At 37.7% G+C, this 25,891-nt stretch overlaps 1 protein-coding gene across 7 annotated transcripts in view; it reads right to left on the bottom strand.

Annotated features, from left to right (window-relative positions):
• Positions 1-25,891, bottom strand: part of SHANK2 (SH3 and multiple ankyrin repeat domains 2) — a 353,645-nt gene that overhangs the window by 202,718 nt on the left and 125,036 nt on the right. For all 7 annotated transcript variants that reach the window (XM_056354407.1, XM_056354409.1, XM_056354410.1 and 4 more), the window contains 3 exons: positions 18,663-18,972; positions 14,009-14,178; positions 2,287-2,400 (listed from right to left, as the gene is read on the bottom strand). In XM_056354407.1, the coding sequence (XP_056210382.1) occupies positions 2,287-2,400; positions 14,009-14,178; positions 18,663-18,972 (594 nt within the window). The remainder of the gene's footprint in view (positions 1-2,286; positions 2,401-14,008; positions 14,179-18,662; positions 18,973-25,891) is intronic.

Raw genomic sequence — 25,891 nt, 5'->3', positions numbered from 1 at the left:
CTCCAACCTCTATTGTATTATACAGAGAAGCACTATACCTCATTTGTGCCTTCTGGGTACACGACATTTTTCAAGACAGCCCAGAAAAATACGTGAGTGCACAAGTTCAAAGGTATAAAAAATGTGCCCGTTTCATGTTTGTTTAAGTATATTTGCATCTTTTTCAGATTAGAAGAATGGTACAATCAGAAAGACAATAGCATGCAATAGGTAGAAATTACAGTAAATGCTCTGGTGTTTTGCCAGACACACAGCATAAGTTTTCATAACTTCATGTCAGAAATTTTGTAAGATGTTTCTCTTTACATTCTTTCAACACTTCCAGCTTTTGTAATCCTTTTGCTATTCTTGTGACAATTTTTTTTCTTAATTTTCATTTTCCTTTGAATGATCAAAGAAATTTTTGCTCGAAAACAATCTTGTCATATATTAAAGCAATCATGTCACATATTGAATTTACTTCCTACAGTACTTCTTGAAAAGATTTTTGAGGATTTGTAACAGGTTTGGTTACCTTCTCTCCAAAATCACTAAAGAAGATGCAAAACTCCTTTCAAATTTTAGAACTTAATTTAATGCTCCTTCCTAGAATTTTCTTCAGATTTGGAGACAAATGCACAGCTCAAATTTAATGCAGAATTGCCATGATAGACTCAAGAAACGTGATTATGATGACTGACTTACACCTTTCTGAAAGTTTTATTGAAGGATCTTCAGAACAGTTCCCACAGGGCTCTTCATCAGCTCATGTTGCACACTGACTCAATTTATTCCTCTCCCACAACCTTTCTAACAAATGAAATCACACTAGAATTGCAACTAGTTATCCTCTTTTTACATCTAGTGTTTGAGAACTGTACTGCTCCCAAATTTGCCAGTTCCAGCCTGACTCTTCCTCTTGTTTAATATTCCTCCATTTTTAAATTCTGGTTTGTTCTTTGCTCTTTCAAAAGCTACATAACTATTCTCTCCCTATTCTCAGAGACTAAATCCATTCTCACCAAATATTAGATCTGTTTCTGCTTCCTTCTCTTTCTCTCTCTCAAAAGGGAAATAGAAAAGTAAGTATAACCTTTTCACACAGTGTTTAGTTATCTAGAGCAGTGTACCTGATGCCTCATTCCCTCAATCTTTTAAACTTTTCATATTAAAAAAGCTAAGTTTTTGCCTCCTCTTCTGCTCACGCCTTAAACTCTATTTCATCTTACCACAGCTTCCCTTATAACCGATGGAATTAAAATACTTATCAAATATTACAAATATTTACACATCCTTACTACTTTGGAATTATTATCTTGTCCAATGCATTCTTTTCCATTCTATCATGTTAATACAGTGGGTGTATATTAAAAAAGAAAAGTATACCTGTGCAGTTTTATAATGACATACATAAAAGAACAATGTTCACAAATGAATGATACGATGCACGAATTTTAGTGTATTGTCTGTGCAATGACAAAAGTTATGGATCAATACATCAGAGATCCAAAATGCACCAATAGTTAATTTAAAACTACATACATTCCTGGAGAACATTAATTATATTTTCAGAGCTCATTTATAATGAGCTTTTAATTAGAGAGGATGTCCTCCTCACATCTTAATTCTTAAAAGCAGAAAAATTATGAGATGGTAGGTAATTCTTAAAATAACATGCTTTAATGAACACTTCTTTTTCTTTTATCATACCAGAACTGTAAAGACTCCTGGCTTAAAGTCACTTGTGTTTTACTTACTTATGGCAATATAAGTGTATGATAAAGGAGGATTCTATTTCCTTTGTCATCAGTAAGGATGTATATGGGACATCCCACTAATGGATGCTGCCTCTAAAATTTAGCAAAAGGTCAACAGAGGGAACTTCATTGCTATGAACAAGAGCTAAATACATTGTATGACTACCACAAATTGGGAGATGATGGACCAGTTTTTCTTCCATTATTTGATTGTCTAATTAGCCATTCTCCCATACAGTAAGAAAATAAAATTTAACATAATGCTTTACAAAATGTCTGCATACGGTTGTGCCTAAAAGCTTTTGCAGTACTTCACAGCACAGACCCTCATGAGAAAGCCCGTTTGCTTGGACAGCATCCAGAAAAATCTGATCAATAAACCCATCTTAATTTTTTTAATTCAGCAGCTCAGCTTTATTCAATTCTCCAGCTTCTAGTATTGCACAAACACACTGCTGTGTAACACATTACTGTCTAGGCTACCTCTCTGCTTGGACAGACACATCACATTTGTCATTGTTAGGATTCAACAGGAACTTGATCTGATTACCTGGTTTGCTTTCATTTGGTTTGCACTGAACCTCTTCAACACATTCTGCAGGAAACCATCCAATATGTCCCCGGGTGCTGCCTTCCCAGAATCCACCTTCACCAATGCTTAAAACTAGATAGAGACACACATAGGAAGCATTAGACATTTTTCTCTTCTCATGTAAATACCAAAATTAGTTACATAACACATTCACTAATAGCTGAATATCACGTTGGTAAAAGCAAACTTTATACAATAACTCAAATGCTGGTACCCCCAAAATGGGCAGAGAGTAACCTTTAAATGCGACCCTCCCTACCAGTCTTTGGAACCTCTTCCCAAATTCATTTTTGTCGCATGTTTCCTTGGCCCTCATATACTGCTTTCCATTTCCAGTTTTCTCATTGTTGCTTTTATCAAGGATAAATGCATGGTCATACTAAGACCAAAAAATTTGTCTTGAGTGTTCAAATTAAGCTGAAGATCTGAATCCATTGTAAAACTGAACCCACATTGAAATTGGGTTTGAATAATACATATTTGGGTATCTCATGTTCTCTGCCTCCTAAGGAAACATGCTATTTTATTTAGTGGGTAGCTCCAGAGATTTGTAATGTAGGTCAAGTAATATGATTTAATGTTTGAGTACACAGCAAATGCTTGAATATCCCATAGGTGTGATACACACTGTGGATGCCTTTTGAAATGTTTCAATGATTTTTCTCCATAGAAGGTAATGACAATAGGTAGGGGAATGATTTACCAACAGAAGAAAAAGCTTTAACCTGTAGTTCTAATTATCTTGTTATCAGTCTTAGGACTCAGCAAGGACTGTGACCAAAGACTGCAGAACCACAGTGTATGTTGTTTCTAGTAAGCAATTGGAGATGAATTACAGTAATGAAAGGATCCTAAATACTTGCTAAGTATTACGTTTAAATTAATTTTATAGAAGTTCCGACAAATCACCGTATGCTTAGTGTACAATAAAAGAACATAAATGTACGATTTAAGAGATACTATACATTAATATTGGAACAAAAGTGATGTCATTAACAAAAACAGTTAGCTCTTCTAAAGAGGTTGATTGGGAATGGAGCTCAGCCATACAACACGGGTCCCCAGAGTACATCTGTACAAAACACAGTGTTCGGTAGAGAGGTCCCCAAGCTACCAAAAATAAGCCCACGGAAGTCGTAGCAGTCCAGCTCCATTAGCTGCGTGCGAGCTAGGCCAGCCAAGCCAACTGGCCCTGCTGAAAATCAAGGCTGATTAGCCCAAGCACATCTCTTTGCTAACGTATGCATATGGTTTGCAAGACCTGGGAGAATACCTCTGCAGGGTATTTCAGTATGGTAGGGATATTAACTTGCTCAGAGCTACTTTGATGTTCTCCAACACAAGCACTCTTTGTGCTGTTAAAACATACCTTATCAGGCTTTCCAATCATAGTCCCCGACCCTGACTGCGATTGAACTCTGTATCAGTGGAACTGCTGTGACTCAATAGCATTGAATGTGAACTTGATTTGCCCTACTATAGAGTAAGATGAAAATCAAATCAACTATAGGCCAAAAAAAAAAAATATATATATATCTTGGTAATACTAAAGAGGTGACAAGAACTCTGGTTTGACACCCCAGGATCTGTAAAACTGCGTTTGAAATTAAATGTTCGCCTAGTTTTTCATTAATGCAATCTTAATCTATTTGTGGCATTACTTACAAAGCATGGATGGATAGCTACTAACATATCTGACAGATATTTGACAGAAAAATGTTTTTAAATGTGTCAATTTTAATTCTTTTAATGTAGTAAATTCAGAGACACAGATTTAACAAACTGCACATTTAAACATCACTGTCAGTAACAAACACATATTAAGCCCCAGGAAATGTATCCAATAAGGCAAAATCCTACACCCGGACGCATCTCAAATGCACAATTTATCAAGCACCTTTCTGACATATATGGGGAAAAATATACCTTCTCAGGTAGTTCTGGGATAATGGGGGAGGACACTTGGAAGACATCAACTCTACAGTGACACTTAAGCTGTACAAAAAAATCTTTCACATACCTTTTCTTTTAGTTACCTAACACCTATTGATGTTGTTAACATAAGTAGAAAATATTTCATCCCTACATTTAAATGCAAGCAAAACTGAAGAAACCAGACCTGTGCTTTAATTGTATTAATAAATACATAAATTAAAATATTAATAAATATAGATTTGGGGCATAATTAACAAAAAGTATGTTGATAAATTCCAGCTGTTCTTGAAAATGTTTAAAACCTGTGCGCAATAACACACAAAGTCAATCTGATAATTCAGTGTTACATAAAACAGAAGCCTAATCATTCATCCAATATCTATTCCATATATATTTATATATTCCAATATATTTTTAACAATGTAACCTCTGTTCACATAAGAATAGAGTGCATTTCTTATAGATGAGATACAGAAGTAGGAAAACTTAATAACACATATAGATACTGTAATTAGAGTAGGATCCTACTGTACATTGATTTCAATTCAAAACACAAAAGTCAGTGTAGGACTCCAGCCAAAAGAAATTTTAAAATGTGAATGATTCCTATTGCAAGTAATTAGGGTTTTCTGAGGAGAGTTTTCGGCACTGAATCTCAGTCCTGATTTCACTCCACAAACTGGCAAGGAGAACAAAACCTACTTAGCGATTGAGAGAGACTACCCTAATTTAGCATTTTATTAATCTGTCAGATCTGCTATTTTGACGCTCCAAATTATACGGATATTTCCAAAAACCATTTGCACTGTAAAGAGGAAGTTGGGTATTTCACAGCCATACAGTAATTTCATGTGTTTACGGTAGCACCAGCTGATAAGACATCCAAATCAAGATGGGAAAAGAAATTTGCTTTGTAAGTGTATCTGTGACTGCAAGGCAAGAAGTGATTACTTCAGAGCAAAACCAGACCCAGACCCACTTCAGATCATTATTACATGAATTATTAAATATTAGCAATTACTAATTGCAAAAGCAAAGCAAAAATGCACATAGTCCTGCCTGAAGACATGTCTACGGAAAAGACGTAGAAGGGGACATGAGGTGTTGCCAGAATGCAGACAGCCTTCACAATTTTGGTTCAAGCCTGCCTAGAGATTACATCTACAAACAAACTGACAATACCGTTTGACTTAGTGTCAAGGAAAAACATCATTACGGGTGCCAAGAAAGGAAGGAAAAGCCTGATGGAACTGCAAGAGGCACAAAGATGACACAAGAGGCAAGCGTGGGGTAGCCAGGGATACAGCTGACGTGCAGAGAGAGAGACAAATCATTGGTGAGGTGGAGGAAAAGCACATATGGCCTAATACTCAAAATGTGGAAGTTGAGATCTAGATGGCTCTGCATGACCAAAAAACTTGAAATACTCTTTTTAACGTATCTCAGGTGGTGCCATCAATAAGAAATTCTGCAGCAGGAGCCAAAGCCATGATAATCTACCTATCTATAAAAATTGGCAACACCATGTATCCCAATGTGTGTAACTGGGAACTTAAAGGATAAATCAAAAAAATATAATTTATCTTTTGTACTCATATTTTTTTTTGTAGAATGAGGTCTTAATTTCTGTTTTTTCCCCTCTCACAATACTGCTTGAGAGACACACTGTAATAGATAATTTGGTACCAGCAAGAGACTTTCTAACCAACTATTTCTCCACCAACTGATGGTGCATACTACTTCTAAATTCATTGTGACACTGAAATTTCCAAGAGTGGATTACTCTAGATATCCTTATTTGCAAAAATATCAATGAAATTTACAGTCAAATTCAGGCCATTGCCTCTGTAGCTGCTACAGGATATACCTAAAATGTCTTTGTGATATCTACAATCAATTTTTAGTACTTTTATAAACGGCATTCTTCTTTTTTGGGAAAATAAATAATTATATGGATTGGGAATGACAGATGATCTTCTGGGAAAAGAATAACATTTCTACAACCAGGAGGAAAAAAAAAGAAAAAAATAACTGATGGCAATAAAGTTGAAAATCCATTGAAAAATCTAGCAGCTGAACTAGCCTATGCTGATGTAAGAATGTATCAGAGCTAAAAGTTGTATCTGTTAATCAAGAGCAGCTGAAGACCTCAATACTTTTAGTGAGTTGTGGAATTACATAAGCTGGCAGCCCTCTAGACCACATGGAAGAAAGCAGAACATTTCAGAATTGCACTCTTGAACCTGAAAGGGATGTTGACAGTGTCCCTTCCAATCAAACTGCAGCACGACTATGATATTTACCTTGATTCCATTGTTCTGTTCTTGGTAACAAATGCCAGATACCTAATGAAATACACAGGGTTTCCATCTAAATTCTAGCTAAGCATGATTCAATGCAAATGCGAACTCTGGTTTTGTGTTCTGAGGTAACAATCTTCTGGATTTGCTTTCTTAAAATAGATTTTTAATTGCCAATGGGTAGAAATCTTACTACTTTTCTCTCAGAAATATCAGATTTTATAATTTAGGCTTTTCTTTTGTAGAAATATCTGTTGTCTGAATGTAAATTTTCAGAAATATTTGCCATTTGGAAGGAGAGCTTCCAAATGACAGTAACCTATGTAAGAACACCTGTTTCAATGACTAAAACAATTTTTCTTAAAATTGCCCCTAAAATGGTTACAACTTAAAAATGTTTGTTCCTAACCTGGAGTTGTAATGACAACTTCTTTCCTAAGCATACATATCGATGTAAAGAAAAATCCAGTGTCTGATCTATTTTTGCATACAACCAGGTAAATTGAAAATAGTATTAGGAGACAAGTACTGTGCAGAGTGACAGTTCTCTGCATCCAAAGTGCAACTTGTCTCAGACTTTGCACACAACATAAAGGAAGGTCAGCACAAGTTACAACTTAAATCTTGCTCTCTCTTAAGGAGAGATATTTTTCTTAAAATCTGCTTTTAATTCAAATTTTACTCTATTTCTTTATCTACCCCCGCTTGCTCCTGATAGCTATCCCTCCCTCCCTGTGATTGATCATGAATAGGATCTGTCTGTTCTGCCTTATGGGCAGACCATTTCTGGCTTGCAAAGACTTAATCAAGAGAGACTGACATAACTTGAGATCACTGCAACAGGACTGGAAAGGAAGTCATTGTCTATCGCCCTGATGACAGCCACATTAAGGCCTCCAGCACGCAAACAAGTGACTGTGTCCCAGCTGCCATGTAGAAAATGTTCTTGTGCAGTCCACACACAATCTGGAAGGAAAGCCTCGTCTATCGGCAGTTAATGATTTTGTATAATTGACCTGAGCAGTCACATTTGACTGCAGCTCCACAGATACTTCTTTTCCTAGAGAAGCAAATTCAGCAGTTCTTATCGTGGGCTACGGGACCTCACAAAGAAACCAAATTAGGGAAATCACATGGACAGAAAATATTCCTCACTTTTAAACTTACATTTAACTTTCAATTTTGACTCCAAAACAAAAGTGTGACCCAGCTGTTGCTTCCAGGAGTCTACCTTTCTGTAATCCAAGTGACTCTGCTGGTTTAGCTGAAAAGCCCCCTTACCTATCTGTAATTCAGTATTTAATTGACTGACTTCTCCTAACTGTCATAACCTGAGCTTACTGCACATCTCCTGCTTGTGTCCCATCAGTCTCTATGGCCACCCACACTGCGAGCAGATGGTAAGACTAAAGGAGCTTCACATTCAGGTTTTGGGTACATGGCATCAGCCCAAACCACCGTGGCTACATTCAGTGTCAGGCTAGATCCTGACTTAAAACAGCTTTTCATCTTTTATCACCTCTACTTTCTCAAGAAAGAAACAGTGCAAACAAGCAATGTTCAGGAAAAGGACCTTGGGATGAGAAGATGACAATGACTACTAACAGAGCAATCAGTCACTATATCAAAATCTACAAATACAATAATCTGCACATAAAACTTTACCTCTGAGGGAAATATGGCTCAATTGAAATAGAACTGAATAAGCTGTGCTGTTCAATTTGGGACACAAATTCAAACCAAGCACTGGAAAAATCCATCTATTTGTAATGTTGATCACCATCACTGTTGAGGAAGGTGTGGACAGAGTCAAGTTTTCTCCCCTCTGCAGCGATGGCCAAACAACAGGTCAAGATGCAGAGTAGAGAATATTAATCTTGAGAAGAGGTCCCAAACCAGCTTCGACCTTGACCCTGTACTATGGTGTCAGACTATGCTCCTGTGCTCATATGCCATTCACAGCTCCTCTTGGTCTTCTGGTATTCCCTGTCTCCTGAATATTGTGGGCCAGTTATTGACTACTGAAGGAAAGCTGCCTTTAAGTAGTCAAGAGCGAAGACACAAGGGATTCGCGGATGCTCTTACATCCTAATTACTTTCTTGCAGCCTCAACAGCAAAGCAAGCTCTCCTGTTGGAGCAGGAGCAAGGCCATGTCTTTGTTACAACACTCTTATCAGTTAATAGCACAACTCTCTCCTGCTCTTCAAATACAAGGAACTTGAAGAAATGAGTTAGGTTATTATCTGTGATGATTCATAATTGCTTATGTCAGGAATTTAAATCAAACCAGTCAAGTCAGGAGACACTCAGAATCGTTGGTCTACTTTGCTTCCAAAGTAAGATTAACATTCCATTTCACATTAATTTCATCCTGCATATAAAAGAGTAGCAAAACAATGCTTATGCCAACCTGTTAGGTTACATTTTGCTGCCATTCTTATATACAAAAGGTACAAAATGCTCCTGAAGAAACAAAACAGTGTTTCTGAGGCTCTTCCCCTTCCAGTATTTTATTTACTAATCTAACAAGCGCAAAAACCCGAGAGACCAACTTTCCTTCTGCCCACAAGCACTGTCTGTTGGCAATATCTTCAAGCACAGCAGGGGTTTAATAATCTTTCTTTTTCAAAATGACTTACAAGTAGATTTCACAAGAAATGAAAATGTTAGCGATATATTTGGATTGCCCTACTGGCTGAGATCACACTGACATAGAAGTACTTGCAAGGGTCAATCTTTCTAATGCTGAGAACTACCGACTTTCCGCCCAGAACAGATGCTTGAATCACTAGTACTGAATTACTACCGTTTTCTGAGCCCAGAAAACGTAGCTGAGAACAGACCTTGCTTGTGGTAAACTCTTCTCAGATGTGCAGCACAGGAGGCATCTCAGAAGGTTCGTGAAAAAGTCTGTTGGAGCATATTTGAGATACTGAAGTATCTCCCCTTTTTTCCAGATACTAAGCACTAGAAAGTGTGTTTAATCACGGTAAGAGTTAAAGAAACCGAGTATTTTCCAGAACTAGCCCTATATTCTGTTTCCCCTCCAGGTGAAAGAGAGGAGGCAGGCAACAAAAATAAGAGAGGAAAGTAAAAATTTACAGTCGGAAGCCACTCATGGACAAACTATACTATGACCTGGGACCTGAAAAATGGAAGAAATAACTAGAAATCAGATGGCAAATGGAAATGGTGTAATAAAACCACACAGAAAGACAAGAAAAACAAAATGTGAGCTCAGTGAGACTTCAAAAGTTCTTGAAGTATTCGAATCAGGCAACCATGTGGGTTTTTTTCTTCCTAGGTAGTGAGGGATAACTCATATGCATTTCAGGGATGTTTTAATATAACAGATTCTGAAAATATTTTTGATTGTTTTGTTTCTCGGTGACTGGAGATGGTCTGTGCCATGTTGATTGGTACCTGGAACGTATATTGGTTACCCTTCCAACAAGGTATGCTAGTACAGATCTGAATCACAGGTAACCCTCTCAAGGATGCACAGATACTTCTGTATTGCTTTATCTTCACGACAAAGAAAACTGCTAGTTCTCTGCTCACAAAGAACTTTGGAGCACTGCATTCTCTTCATACATCTGAGTTTTGACATAAAAGAGGCCACTTGATTCTCAGTTTAAGAACTAAATTTAGCAAGACAAACGCTGATTAAAATACGTTTTACAGATACTTTATATACACGTGTGTGTTTGGATTGTGGCAGATTTATTGCTATGGACTTTTAGATACAAAATGAAGAAAGAAACAAAATACGTTCAAGTGTTTTGGTGAAGAATGATGCTAGGTCTTCTTCATTTATGTGAAAACAAAAGATTAGGGTTGTTCTTGTACAAATAAAGCTATCAGATTAATTTTTACAACACCCATGGCCCTTCTCTCATGAGTGGCAGACACACAAATGATGTCAGTATGTATGACTAACAACTAAAAATAAAACAGATATTTTGGTACAGGCTACATAATTTATTATTAATACATGAACATTTTCTTTAGTTTACATTTTCTTTGGACCTTGTCCATTCACAGCTTTCTCTGAGCAGTTTCCTTGTATTGTATACTGCAAACTATTGTCACTCATGCACATAGCGGTTTTAGAAAAGAAAAGAAAAATCTGCCTCATCCTCATCTGATGAAAGTACTTTTCATCAAGAGTTTAGGAATTCATCCCTCTCTGTGACCCTTCTAATTCTACCAAGTGAAAAAAGAAAATCCATAAAAACATTTCCCAACTAATCCGTTTCTCTAATATGTTGCTCTGGGTTTTTATCCCTGTAATGAATGCCTTGCTACATCTTTACTGTGATTAGTCTCATGGGATGTACTTGTGATGAACATCTCCCCAGGGTCAGACTGACACAGGTCAGAATGCTGTGCCAAACACCAATCCACGTTTGAATCCCTCAAAACAATCCAAGAAGCCAGTACATCAGCCTCAGTGTTTTATACAGAACAGTGCAGCTACCCAGTTGGTAAAGGAGAGGGACTAAGACAAAGCTTTTTTGTTGTAATTGTGAGGCTAAGGTTTTTCCAAAGTGAGGAAAACCTGAATTACACAGGATTTAATGTTCTTTCACTTCCTCCACACAGTGAGTCACTAAACCCCGAGCAAGAATGTGTACCCCCAGAAAATCAAAACCTCAGTGCTGACTGGATCATGGTCTTGCTAAGCAAGTCTCTAGAAGACAGAAAATATATCCAGTACCAAGTGGAATTTCTGCTTAGAAAAAAAGCAGGACCTCCTTACAGCCAGAGGTTCTCACACTCGCACAGCACGCAAGAAGTGCTGAGGACTGTAAAAGCTCTACTGCCTGTGCTTTTGGATGATGGAGAGGGAGCCTATCGATCTCCCACACTGGAGTAATTTTTTTTATTCTCTATAAATAATTACATTTTGACTGGAACAGGGATGCGAATCCACATTTAATTGAACCTGGATTTTTTGTCACATATGCTAAATTTGAATGGCTTCCTCAATGCTATCACACAACTAAGACCTTTCTAAAGCATCACTGTCTTTATACCTGGGCTCTTTGTTCTCTATATGGTCTTGTTGTGTTCATTCTGATGTATTTTTTATGACAACTGAGGAACCATTGACATGGTAACACAAAATAGGATTTGATCTTGTTCTGGAAGCTTTTCCTTTGATTAGCAATGGGAGTCTGTCATATGGTGTTCCAGCCTTGCTGTGCAAACAGCCTTAAATTACGCTTCACAAGATTTCATCCTAAGTAGTAACACTGACAATTCCGATGTACACTTTTTTCTGTTTCCAAACTTTTTCTAAAAGGAAACTGACACGTACAGAAATCTCACTAGACTACTGCATCAAAGTTCTGTAAAATACTCTAAAATAAGTGTGCCTGCAAATGCTAGACCTCTTCCAGACTTTAATTCTATGTGTAAATCATATACTTGAAGCTGAAAAGATAATCCCTGAAGGGATGATTTGATGTTGGATGGGCATATCCCCCTTTTTCTAACAGTAATAATTAATGTATAGCCAGTTTCAGGAAACATATATTTTCCCCATAAAGAGAGATTCAAAACTCACAGACCAGACACAATCTCATTTTTTATTTCAGCATTCTGACATTCATCAGTTAGTGTCGCCCACAAAAATCATTGGTCTCAAGTTTAGATCACACTACTGTAAGAAGACTTGAAAAGTGGACTAATTTCTTCTTGTATTGTTTTACAGTCTGCCATAATAACTTAGAACCAAGGGCTCCTGAACTAATTTTTTAGACATATTAAACTCTTCATTGAAAATTAAGTATCTTATTCTTAGGTTATTTTTGTATATAATAGTCTCAAATTCTAATGTAAACAACCAGTCTGATAACAAATGCCTCTACGAAATTGAGCATCCCAAGCAACCTGTTGCACTGTTTCTACTTTTGCCAGGCAACACATTTTCTGTCTTGTCTTTCTCCAGAACTGCCTGGAGTCTGTATTGTTTTATGCTGGTGACAAGAACCTATGTTGCTGTTAGATCCTCTACATAAACAAAAACATTGCAACATCTTTAAGGTCCAGTAAGCCACCTGAACACAACATGACTTCAGGTTTTTATGACTTGAATTTTATTTGATATTTGGCATTCCCAAGAAATTCTATAATATCATATCTTTCCCTGCCTTCCATTAATTTTAGTCTAGCCTAGATAACTTCTATTAATTGGGAACTTTTATATTGTTTTATGAAGTGTTTATATGGGCTCTTCCAAAAGTTTTGTGCGCTATTGTGTTTTGCTCATAATCATTGCTTCCTACCTGATAAGGGCACAATCTCCCAGAGCTGCAAAATTATCCTTTCAGCCCTACAGGCATCATCAGCTCTCCTAAGTTTAACCTTCCTCCTTCATCCTTGCATTTATAATGAAATCTTGCATATATTTATCTTTCAGTGCAGCATTCTTCAGATTTCTGTCCTACACCTTCTGAAGTTTTGAGTTAACAAAAATTACTAAACCCACAAACGCTTCATCAGCCACATCCAAAAATAAAAATACAAAAATACCTTCTAATGGCTCCCCCTTTCTTTCCAACTACTCTTCGCAGGCTCAAGGGAGGAGACGTTTGAAGTTTTCCTTTGTAAGGTAAGTAGTTTCAGTTGCAAAGAAATTTTCAGCTCCTTAACACTTTTATTTAGGATTTATTCCCTTTTATTTGATTTCCATAACTGATATTTGGTTTGTATGGATTGAGCAGAAGATCTTTTTATTCCATGACCAGTTTTACCTGGATGGGCAAAACCACAGCTGAAACTGCGTAACAATGCACCTTTCGGAAGGTCAATCCTGTAAACAACATTGCCCACTTTCTCAGCTGTACCTGGATGTACTTACTGTCTTCAAAATAGTAACAAAAAGTTTGGCCTTGATTTTAACATAGCTGAGAAGCGCACTGGTGGACAGAAATTATACATGCACCACCACACTTCCTCCCCAAAATATTTACAGTAGGTTATACCTACCTACTTATCCTAACTCTCAGGAGGGGGCTTGTTCTACTTAACCAATAAATTGCTCCTTGAGGAAAGGGTTTGAAACAGACTTGACCTTATCTCTGTTTCCTTCCTGAGCTGCTTAGATAGCTGACATGTTTACAACCTTTTAAAGCCCTGGAGTTGTCTTCCTATAATGACTACAGAAGGAAATTACGTGCTCTGTGTAAAAGACAATGCTGCTATTACTGCACATATTTCTGAATTTCAGTAGTACTTTGAAGTCGCTTGCAGTTAAAACAGTAGCTAAATATGCATTGGTTATAAAATAGATCTAGGAGCAAAATAACCCTGTAAAGAAACAAATGAATAAAAGCGCTTCTACTGAACTTTTCTTCCACCCTTAAAATAGAAGGGAATTTTAAAATAAGATTTCCATCTAGTAGGAGAAAATGTTTATTCAAAATTGATTACATACCTTTGACTCTATCTCCTTTGTGCAGATGAATTTCCCCTTCCCCTTGAGGTTGATATGGCTTTACGACAATAAAAAGTCTTCCAGGTACAGCACTGTAAAGCTTGCGTTTTGGACCCTGATAATCCAAGGCAGACAGAGTATCCTTGTTGGCACTAGGATTGTAAATGGCACTGGAAATTGAAATTAAAAAAATATTAATGGTTTATTTAAAATGAGCAAAATAAATCATTTACCATCACATTAGCAGGATTAAATTAAGCAGTGAATAGCATAATTGCCTTCCACTAAAACATGTAACTCTGCAGAAAAAATACACATTTTTCAGCCTAAACACATGCTTTTAATGGTTGAAATCTTGCAATATGAAACACGATCAATATTCACATGATCATGATAGCCTAGAAAAGGAAACACATGACACTAAAGTTTTTAGTTTTCTTTGCCTGTTCACAGACCTTGACAAAGTTTAAAATTATATGCAAATCATATATTACAAACATCACAATTTGTCAGAGACTTCAAGATGTCAGTATTTACAATTATTGTTGGGAATGGATAACTCTGTAATATTGTAACATTAACTGAACAATCAAGACAACTGAAATATTAACTGAATGGACTGAATAATCAAGTTACTTCACCACTCCAAGGCCTGAAGCTAAATTTTAGATCTGCACAATGCATGGTTCTTACAGCTAACGTATTCTTCGAAAGATCATTTCTTACTGATGGCAATCAGTAGCTCTTCCAATGACTTCAGCATGGTATGCCCAGATAAGCCATAGGTCATCAAACAACACTCAATCTACTCATGGTGTATAAAGAAACAAATTACTGAAAGCCAGTGAACAATGCATTAAGATCATTACTAAGCCTGTGGAACAATGAGTGAACTGTCAAAAATATACAAAAAGAGGAAGAAGTGAAAAATAAAGAGGGTGGAAAACCTACAGAAGATATTACAACAAACCTGCAACACACTACTATTCAACTTTAAAACAAAAAAACAAAACAAACAGCATTAAAACTTGAGGTCTTGCACAGAAAGTCTAGAAACCGTAAACAATCATGAGAAAGAAGAATATTCATGAAGATTTATAGAAAAAAGATAGGGTACCAGATACCAAAGAAAAAATGATTTAATGGTGAACTAGCATTGTAACACTCCACTTACTTTCTTGGAAGAAGAAAGAAACGATCTCAAAGTGCTATAAGCAGAACAAAATATGAGGGCCAGAGTTTACTGTTTCTTTTCCCTGTTTTTTTTAAATCAATCTCCTGCCAAAATAGGAGTTGATAAGGCTCTCAATGTAGGTGAAGAAGAAGCTGTCTGGTAAAAAATCAAACATAGTGGATCTTCTACATCATTTCCTGCAGTCACTTCTTTACCATTTAGAATAGCATCCCCTTTCACTTTGTTGTCCTGTTCTTCTATTACTGTGAGCAGGTGGTAATAAAGATAAGCCATACTTAATGGTTTAAAAGTGAGCTCTGGTTGCATGTCTGTGATGGAGCTTGTATCAGAAACCTCAGCCAACTCTCACAGTTGTTTAATGGAAGACAGGAAAAGATGACGTTTGGGTTTCTATTCTTTTGCTCCATTCCTTTTTTATTTTAAGCAAAGAAACAGTCATCACCATAAAAAAATCCAGATCTGTAAACTGTTGCTACACATCCGATTTCCACTTGGATCAAGCTGTATTTTCTGCTTAGTCTGGTAGAAGCTATTCACAATGTTATGTCCCAGCATCCTCTTTAACTGCTATCAGAGAAATACATTCAGTTTTTCTCTCGCTGCAAGAGGAGGGGGAAATGGCATATTTAACCTTTGCACTGAATGCATCGTTTCTCAAGAGACAGGCTTACTAATGGAAATCAGGGCTGCAACACAGGATAGATGACTTAAAAAAAGAACTTTCCTCTCCCTCCTTGTCCCCAGCTTGGGCTCCCAGCCAGCAAATACCATGCCATGACAGAGCAGGAGGAGGATGCGGAGATTTCAGAAGATGTGTTGACATGTTTCCCTCTCACCCAGAAGGTGATGGCCATCCTGGATGGCTCAGCCCTGACTGAGGCTGTGCTGGCATCTCCTTTCACTAATCACCACGGGACAAATTCCACAGCAAGGGTGCCAGTTCCCCTGCCTCCCCCAGCCTCCGCCTCCAAACCAGTTTGGTATGAAAAGCAGTAGCTTCACAAGATAAACACTTGAGAAGATAAACACTTGAGCCACAGAGGCTGTAAAAGATCACATGTACACCTTCCAGCATCACATTCTAGTCCCTTTCCACAACACAAAGCTCACAAACCTCATTAACCCTTTGCCACGCTCTAACCTTCTCCATTAACCTACCCCTTCCGGCTGCTTCTGCTCCAGAACCCAATCTACTCCTACGTCAAAAAGGGCTTTTTAATCTAAGGGGAGCAACAGCTCCATGGTGAATGTATTATTTGCAAATAATAAGCAGAGACAGCAACAATTCCCACATTTAGCTGACAGTAAGTAGGTGGTCACACAGTTAAACAAAATCTGTGAGGAAAGTGTCATGTAAGGTGCCATTCATGATGGCAAAATGGGCCTATGGCAAGAAAAGGCATTGCTTGCAGGAAAAATGATACATAAAATCCTTTTAGTTGTCTTTAGAGAGCCGCCAGCTCACTTCTCAGTACTTGCACATAGTCTGGACATCTCTGAAACAAGTTTTGATGATACAGATGAAATTCTGCAGCCAGGTAGCAGTTTAAGCAGCTGTGATACTGATGTGCTAAGAGAAAGGCCAAAATTTTAGTTCCACAAAAATTCAGGCATTACATTGGTTTCCACTGTCATTTGTGCTAGTTTTCAAAATCATGTCCTTTCAGAAAAGGAAGAAGAAAGTGGCTGAATAAAGTCAACATAAATAAATGTTTGCTTATTAAAAAAATACTATTTAATTGTGCCCACACCCAGATTGTTTCCACTTCAAAAATTTGTAAATGTGTATCCCAGAAATATTGATGAAAAGATGCTTTTTAACCCTTCCAGCTAACATAGCCATTGACTCCAAGGTAAAACTTCCCGCTCGGGTGGCATCACCACTATTCCAGTGGAATACGAGGTCTCATTCTCTGCAACACACCTCACAGCCACCTCAGCAAAGCCTTATTACAGACTGTTTTTAAGCTGATATGGGTCTCTGTGAGAAAGGGTCACCCAAATTAAAACCAAATGAGTTTTTGGCATTATTGTAACACACAACAATGTAAGATGAGCTTTCTCTACTGCATGACACCACTGGCACAACAATTTTGCATCCTGTTCCTTCCAGTCATTCTTACATTTCAGACAACTTTTTTTACAATGCACTGTATTCCCACTCTCCAGCAGAATTGTCACTACCACAAATAGTGCTTGTCATTTGGGTACCTACAGCCAAGGAGAAGAAAATGTGCAAGGTAACAGGCGACAGCTTCAACTACATGACATTTTGTTTCACTGACTTGAGACTCAAGTTAAGATCCACTTACAAATGGCACAGAGAAACCAACAGATGCATTTCTTAACAATACTCATGTCCTTTTCTACTCTGAACAGTGGATGTTTTTTGACATCAGGAAACAGGACAGACAAAGCCTGATACTTTAAATGACCACTAAATTAAATGCTTTTGGTTGAAACAATGAAGTTCTAATTCTCTCCATCCGTACTCAGCTGTGCCTGCCTTCATTTTTGCAGCCCTGCACATTAACCCCTTGTCCTGGTGCAGCCCCACCACTTGCACACTTGTAATGTGTGTGCAGTTCCCGAGTCTTCCTCAAAGTGAAGCTGCAATTGCCTATTCACAGGGCAGTGGCTTCACAAAGCTGAAGCCCCCATTTATGATCAAAACCCAGGCACAATCCTCTGTTTTATTGTATTACTTACAATAACTACATCACCCTAATTAGTCAGGATTTGCTCTCCAGTGGGACATGGCTGCAGGCCATTTGCACAGAGTGCATGCTAAATCACATTTGTAATTCAAGAGGAAAGAAAGAGCAGCAAAGTCATAGGGAAAGAACAACCACACAGCAAAGATCATCATGAAAGAAACCCATGCCAGCTATCACCACCATCTCAAGATGCCCTCTTTGCTCTAGGCCAGCCTCTTATACAGCCCCACTTATTCCTCTCCACCACCCACTCACCCACCCCCCGCCCCGTTATTCCCTCCGTTTTACTCTTTGGTTCAGCTCACATCTACAGACCAGAGAACTTAACACAGTCTCCGATTCATCACCCTTGAGCAGCTCCAACACAAGTTTCAGGCATGACCGATATTTTCATGAAGGGACCAAGCATCATAGAAACTGTTAAATACAATCACTATTTCAACTATTAAAAGATCTTGAGAATTAGCACCCTAATTTGGAGGTGCAAACTCAGTGATAAGTCACTGCTTTGCTGGACTTTAAAGTCTGCATGGCTGCTGGAGCTCTGTGAGGAAACAGCTGGCTTCAGCTGGAGCTTCCAATTAAAATATTCACACTTGGACATATTCCACTGTGCTGAGATTGTATTACCTATATATTATATAGAGTGCAAAAGAGGCATATAAATAACATAAAAGAACATGGCAGTCCAGCATGATGACAACAGGGATATTTCATGCTGTGCAAATAGTCAAAAAGTCACCTGATGTGCCTGTGCTGCTGCCGTTTGGCATCCTCTCCCAGCCTGTTCAGGGACGGTGACCGGCTCCGAGAGGATGGCGTGTAACTCCCCACAGTTTTTACAGTTCCATTAGGATTATTCTGCATCTGTTGAAGTAGATGAGGTGAAAGGCTGCGGTGTGAAGAAGCAGAAGAGGAGGCTGACCACTCAGGGAGGTTGTTGATGTTCAGATTGTTGTCGCTGTTGGAACGAAGCAAGATCCGAGGTGCTGCTAAGGTGCTTGGGGGTCTCCGCCTTCTGTTTGAATAGGTGGGAGCCTCTCTAAAGGGCACTGTGTAAAGACAGACATCCAGAGTAACCTCAGATGATTTCATCGTCCATATCTGTTTACCACCCCATAAAAAGATTTAGCAACATATGGCATTGTTTCTTCTGTGGAGACAGAAACACTACCTTGCCTGCACAGCTAACAGAATTCATCATCTTTAAGAACATCATTAAAATGGAAAACAACTAAGCAACCTTAACCTGTTTACTGGCTTTAATAAACAGTTAGGCAGTACCAGCGGTGTGAGTCTACTGAACAGTCTCAACTATGGCCTAGGAAATGGGAAACACCTCATTATTGCCAAGTTTGACTCTCAAAAAGTTCATATTTGTCCTATGCTGTCATATTCAATCAGAAAGTCACAGAACAGGGCTGATAGGCAGAAGTTTTGATGTGTGAACTTCCAACTTCCTTCTCCCATTGGCAACCAACCTAGGAGAATTTTGTGCCGTCGCAGGTTGAGGCCTAACCTGAAATCTGTAGTGTTAACAGTCACCTTATCCCTGTCTTCCAGGTTAAAAATTGAGGACATAGACTTTTCTCCTGGCAGAACTCTATTACATTACTCTAGTCCCTAGGTATTCCCCTCATTCTAATCTAGGCATTTCTACTGCATCTATTACTATTTAGAACATGTATATAGAACATATTACCCGAGGGTAATACGCTCACTCTATCATGCGCTGTGTCCCAAAGAGAACATGACTGCATCCAAAGGTGCAATACACTAGCTAATGAAATAGTCGTAACAGAAAACAAAAGCAAGGGCAATAAAGATCTAACACAAACCACAGGGCCCATCCTTTCAGTGTTATTGGTACAGTGCTACAGTCATACGAGAATTTGTACAAGCAGACACTACATTTTCCAGATCTCCTTCTCTCACTGTAATGGGTCAGTTCCAAGTGCAACTTCAAAGGCAAATTTCCTACTAAAAGGCACCCAGCTATCACTTGATGTGATAGCATTTCCTACCCATATAATAAGGTAATAAAGGATCTGACCCTGAAAACTCACACTTGCCTCTGTCCCCATTCATGCAACTACTCTCATTGATTTATTGCAGTGGCACCCGTGGGGCCACAGGATTTGATCCAAGCACACATATTTACATTTGAGAAGTTGCAGTCGTATAACTAACAAAAGGCAGCCAGGCATTATTCTGAGGACTTTACTGAGCTGTTGTAATTTTCACAAAATTGTATTTCAATTGGGAAAGAAACCCCACAAAATATCATCCTACATGTCTAAAGTGTCAGTAAGTGCCATTTATAAAGTGCCAGAAATGCCTATGCATTCAATACCCTTCAAAAACACAAAAAACCAGAATAAGAATGTCTGTCATACTGTGCAAGTAAATAAATTCACATAAATATGAATATACATAGGAATCAATCTGTCCTGCCTTGAAATACAGCCTTTAATTCAGAGAACACAACAAATTTAAGGTTTCAGAGCAAAACTGAAAGCATATTTATAACATAAAATAAAGATGGAACTGCAAGTAAAAGAAGGGTTTATATAATTTTTCACCAGAATCAGTTATGATTAACTGCAATTCTGAATTATTTTAAAATAACATCCTTCATATTTCTAATGAGCTGAAACTTTCTCTGGTAAATAGCTCAACAGCATCAAAACAATCAAACAAGAGAACAGGGTGTGTAGAGGGAAAGGGCTTTAAATTTATTTCCATAATATTTCATTTGAAATGAGGCTGAAATAAGGGAAGTACTCTCTAAAAGCTATTAAAGGGGATAAAGCATAGAAGTCCAATATTCATGCTAGAAACCATCAGAAACCCTGTGTAATTTTCAGAATATTCGTGTTTCGTATTTCCTATGTTGTTAATGCTTCAAAGCAGCAGAGTGTATAACTGAAAGCACCTTGGAGCTGCAAATGTTACAGTGAAAGCCCCAGTTAGTACCAACTTAAAGAAAACTCACAGCACTTATTTCCAAAATTGACATATACAGATCCTCTACATTGATGTCTGTGACACAGACATGCCGTTTGAGCATTCCTGTATTTTTGACATTCGAAATACAACTCTAGAAACTGTTTCATTGAAGACACAGATCTTTCCCAGATACAATGAAGCAGAAGAGCTACTGTAATAATTTCAGAAAAGGAGAGGGCACACAAAACTGGGTATAGGGAATGTTTTGCATGTACAGGTTTGCTACCTGAAGATCTAACACTGTCACCTTAGGGTCATCAAAGTTTGTCTTGGACTTGAGTAAAAACTGGATTTGTTCCTTCAATTGTAATCTCTCATTAACTTACACAGGTAACACTCCAAGCAGACTGCCGAGCCTTCCAGCCACAGACTGATAAACCTAAATATTGCCAACATTTTGGGGATGTTTACTGTTAACTTTTGAGAGGCTGGTGGGATACCTTCTGGCAGCAGGGGGAGGAAGCACAAGGGGCATGGTGCTCAGGCACAGCGACAGGATGGACAGGGAACTGCTGAACACATTTATACAGACAGACTTTAGAAAACACAAAACTGGCACATTCATTCCTACTGAAAAACAGGACATACTGTGTATGTATACACACTCTCCGGGTACCAGATTAAATTAGTTCTTTTTCCCTTACATACCTTACAAGGATTTTACATGACCGTTTAGGAGTTAGCTTTTGCTTTGCTATTAACGTCCTATTCCTAAGGAGAGAACTACAAGCAAAATCAGCCTTTACTACAGAAAACAAACAGGAGAGGGGACAACTAATTACACCAATTGACGTGTGTCTAACACAAATTTTTATAGAAAGAGTTAAAAATAAACATTTCCGTGCTTAAAGTGATTAATATTCCACCCAACTGTTTCTTTTCCCCAGCAATCTGCGAACTCTAAGTGGGTGGATATTTTTTTAGCTGCTTCTTATAAGCATTATTTATATTACTTTTACAATAATAAAAAAAAAAAACCAACAACTACAACACAAAATGATGAAATGCAAATGTTCACACTTTAACCCCTGCTGGACACTATTTTTTCCTTAATATTTCACCATGATCAGAACTGTTAAGTGTAACTGTTGCAAAACTTGTTTGGGAAAAACACTTGATATAAAATGAATGAAAATGTCTGAACTGATTTCATGCCCCTGAAGTTTAAAATTATCATCCCTAAAAGCATACCTGAAAGTACCATTTAATCCTTCCTCCTGCTCTCAGAATTCTATTCCTGGCACTACAGATATCTGAAGGGGCAATTCAGCACCATTCACTGACAAAATTAACCTAGGAAATTCCTTATGTGTCTTCAAATGCAGTTCTTAGGGAACAAAAACATTTTTATAACTACTTGATTCTTCAGAGAAAAAACTAAAATGAATAAAGTCACATCCAGCCTTAATAATCAGTCGCCTAAATGGACTGTTTAACATAAAATAATTTTGAAAAAGAAACTGCAGGAATTGATTAATTATAGAGTCGCTAAGCCGATCATATTAAATGTACACAAGAAAACACCAGTCTGAAACATCAAAGTGTTCTGCTTTCATTGCTTACCTTCTTTCTTTGTGAAGGCATTTAACAAAGACTTCATTTTCCCTTTTTACTTTAGCAGCAATCCCCTCATTATATAACCTTTGATGGGAAGAAAAAGGCAAAAAATAATAATAAAAAAAAATAAAATAAAGCTACCCAATTTCTGTGTTCAGGCTGCCTGCACCCTGACATAAGCAGCAGGTTTCTGGGCACCGTGTAATTGCAAGCATAGCTGGGCATGCAGTACCCAGCGTTCTGGTGACAAAGCCCACCCCACATTCTGTCTGTCAGCTGGGAGCCAACTGTGCATAGACTGGAGCTGCTCAAAAAAAAAAAAAAAAAAAATCTTGCTATCTTTCACAGCATTAGTCATGTGAACACCACCGCCACAGCCTTGCAGATGATACTCTTGCTTCCACAAGCACTGCATTTGTGCAGCAGTGAATGCTGGGCTGAGGGAGATGCCGGCAGCTGGAGCTCTGAGGGGGCCAAAAATTCATATTTGCCAAGGGCAGGGGGGAGCAAGGTGTGAAAAGGTACTTTGCAACAGCACTCCACAGCCTTCAACCGGGAAAAGGAAAACCTTGACAGAGATGAGAGCTGCTTTAGAAGCGCATTTGGCTTTTAAACTTCCACAGCTGACTCTCAGTGCACAGAGGCTTTTTTCTGTTTATTGGCTTTTTTCCTATTTATTTTCTTGGCTTTTTTTTTTTTTTTTTTTTTTTTTTGCTATTTATTCTCTTGCTTACTGTGATGCTCCAAAAAAAACTATTTGAGGAAAAGTACAAATAACACCAAGCTTCACATAACTACGTTAAGAATGAAGACAAAACTGCCAGTAAACAGAGTATCTAAACATGGCCTATATTCCAGTCTGAAATAGATGAGATACAAGTACAATTGTTTTTTAACTCCCCTTCCAATGCACTGGAATAAAGCAGAATTTTTTTTGCACAGGGCAAAAATAAAAAAAAAATTAACCAGGCCAATATGCCAAATTCAGTGTAGATGCCAGAAAATAAATGATGTAGTCACAGCAGCTTTTAAAGCACTAATTCTGAAAAATAATTCTATAGATAGCTATGCCAGCCAGTGCAAACATGCTCCCAGAGGATGAGCAAATAGCTGAAATGGGCAAATAGGAAGCAGAGGGAGGTGCTAACGATCACAAAAATTTTAAGCCTAAATAGTTAAATTTAAAATATTAAGATTCCAAAGAATAAGAATTTCACTGTTTGGATTTTTTTTTAAAAAAAGTAACCTACATTAAAAAATTACCTTCAAATAGTATAAACTACATAAGTTAATAAATATTTACTCCATTTCAGACATCTCTGCTGATCGTTAATGCACCTATTTTGAAAATTAGGTCTTTTTCTTACTGAGAAAACTGCTTCAAGACAGAAAATAAATTACTTCAACGGATTTAACCTCTGTATGCATGAAAAAATGATCTTATATTCAATATAACACTGAAAAAAATCAGTAAGCATAAATAAATTGAATAGTTTAAACTTAATTTAACATTCCAGTGTTTAAAAAGTTATTAATTTATAAAGAAGGGAATATTTCTCTAAATTAATACAACTTTACCTTTTAGTTCAATTTATTTTTAAAAGCAACTATTCTTAGGTAGAAACCCCACCAGAGGAAATGTCAGACACAGCACATATGTATCATTAAATGTCTTTATCTGACAGGAAGAATTCTCCTCTTAACTTTGAAAAGATGAAATGCTTTTTAAAGAATAACTTTGAACCATTATTCACAAACTTATAAATATGTACATTAATTAACGCCTCAGAAGAATCGTTTCCAGAACAAGAACTGCTACACTGGAACAACCATGCCACTAAGTTGAGCTATAAGCTTCTGTGTGTTACTCTTTCTAACCTCTTAATTCAATCCCTCTAATTATATTTGGAGCTATAATTATTGATAATTCCTGACATTTCCATAGAGCTTTCTAACTAAACTTAGTCAATAGTATGGAAGGTTTGTGAATTCTGGATGAAAACCTCAGTATCTGGTAGCTGTTTTGCTTTGACAGCCAAACGGAGACAGACAGAAGCAAGATTTATGGTGGTGGTTCCTGAAATGCTTAGGAAAGAGACTGAAATCTTAATTTTTGATTACTGACAGGGCTGAGGGAGTCCTTTGGAAAAGTTAGGCAAATGCTTGCTCATGACCCTTACTTTTAGCAACTGCATAACAGAAGGGTTGTGCCACTGCACAGTGTCTCCTTAGCCTCAAGCACTGCCACTGCCATAATGCCCACAGGCACAGGCTTCCTAGGGAGTTCATCCTAATTTCACGTAGCGTAGGGCAATATACTTTATTGACAATACAGAGCATAGATTGATCCCTGTATAATTCAAGAGGAGAATTACCTGTCATGCCCACAGGAAAAGAAGAAAATCACTGCCTCCCTATGCTCAGTTCTGTGCTTTAATAACCAGAACACCAGTCACAGAAAATTACATACAGGCTCTAAGCATTAACTACCTACAAAGGGATGGGATCTCAGCTTGCTTGTGTTTCTCTAAGCAGAACGTCCTGGGCATTTTACTGGTGTAGAAACCTGGGAGTCAAATCCTCAGACTGCATCTTCCTTTATGTGGGTGTCAGTATTTCAAAGTAATGATAGCCTAAGCACCTAAAACCAGCAGTTAGGCATGGAAATGGTTAACCCAATTCTACCCATTCACGTCTGTTCATATACAGTAAAATAAAAACAGACAAGGCAACTGTAGTCAATCAAAATCAATTCCAGGAGGTATTTTTATTAGATACTTGCCAGAGTTGTAGCATTTCATCATCTAGAGGTTTCTAATCAGTGTTATAAAAACATAAAAAAAAAAATATTAAAGCCACTTGAAAGTATTGAGTTTCATGGAAACTGGGAAATCTTTCCGATCTACATCATCAGACAGATCACCCGATGAGTGATCATTTTCTTCCATTTAACTGTCTTTTCCCCAATGCAGGAAAAATAATTTATTTCTGCATGGCAGAGCCTACTGCAATAAACACTGTTGTACAATTGGAAAATATGACAATCAAGGATGTCAGTGAACTATTTGCAGCTGCAGCTTTTGATTTGTTCTAATTTTCACTAGTAGCTTATTAGAATCTGTTTAACTAAAGTCCTAAGATCTGTGGTGTTGGGAAGTTAAAAAAGAAAATATTCCAGCAGCTTCCACCTTTTCCTGAAAGATTTTCTGCCTCACAATGGTAGTCTGTATTATTAGCTCAGGACAAAAAACTAATAATTTGACTACGCCAGCACACAACAATAATGTAAGCCACAAGCCATTAGCAACCATAATCTAAAAACCCTGAAGAACCTTACAAACAGAGGTGAGGTAAGCCCTACTTTCCCTACTTCTTTGGCAGGTGCTCAGGAAAATGTATGTGAGC

The sequence above is a fragment of the Falco biarmicus genome, chromosome 10, assembly GCF_023638135.1.
Source record: "Falco biarmicus isolate bFalBia1 chromosome 10, bFalBia1.pri, whole genome shotgun sequence".
NCBI lineage: Eukaryota > Metazoa > Chordata > Aves > Falconiformes > Falconidae > Falco > Falco biarmicus.
The sequence above is the reverse complement of the archived record's forward strand: the minus strand, read 5'-3'. Positions and strand labels throughout refer to the sequence as shown.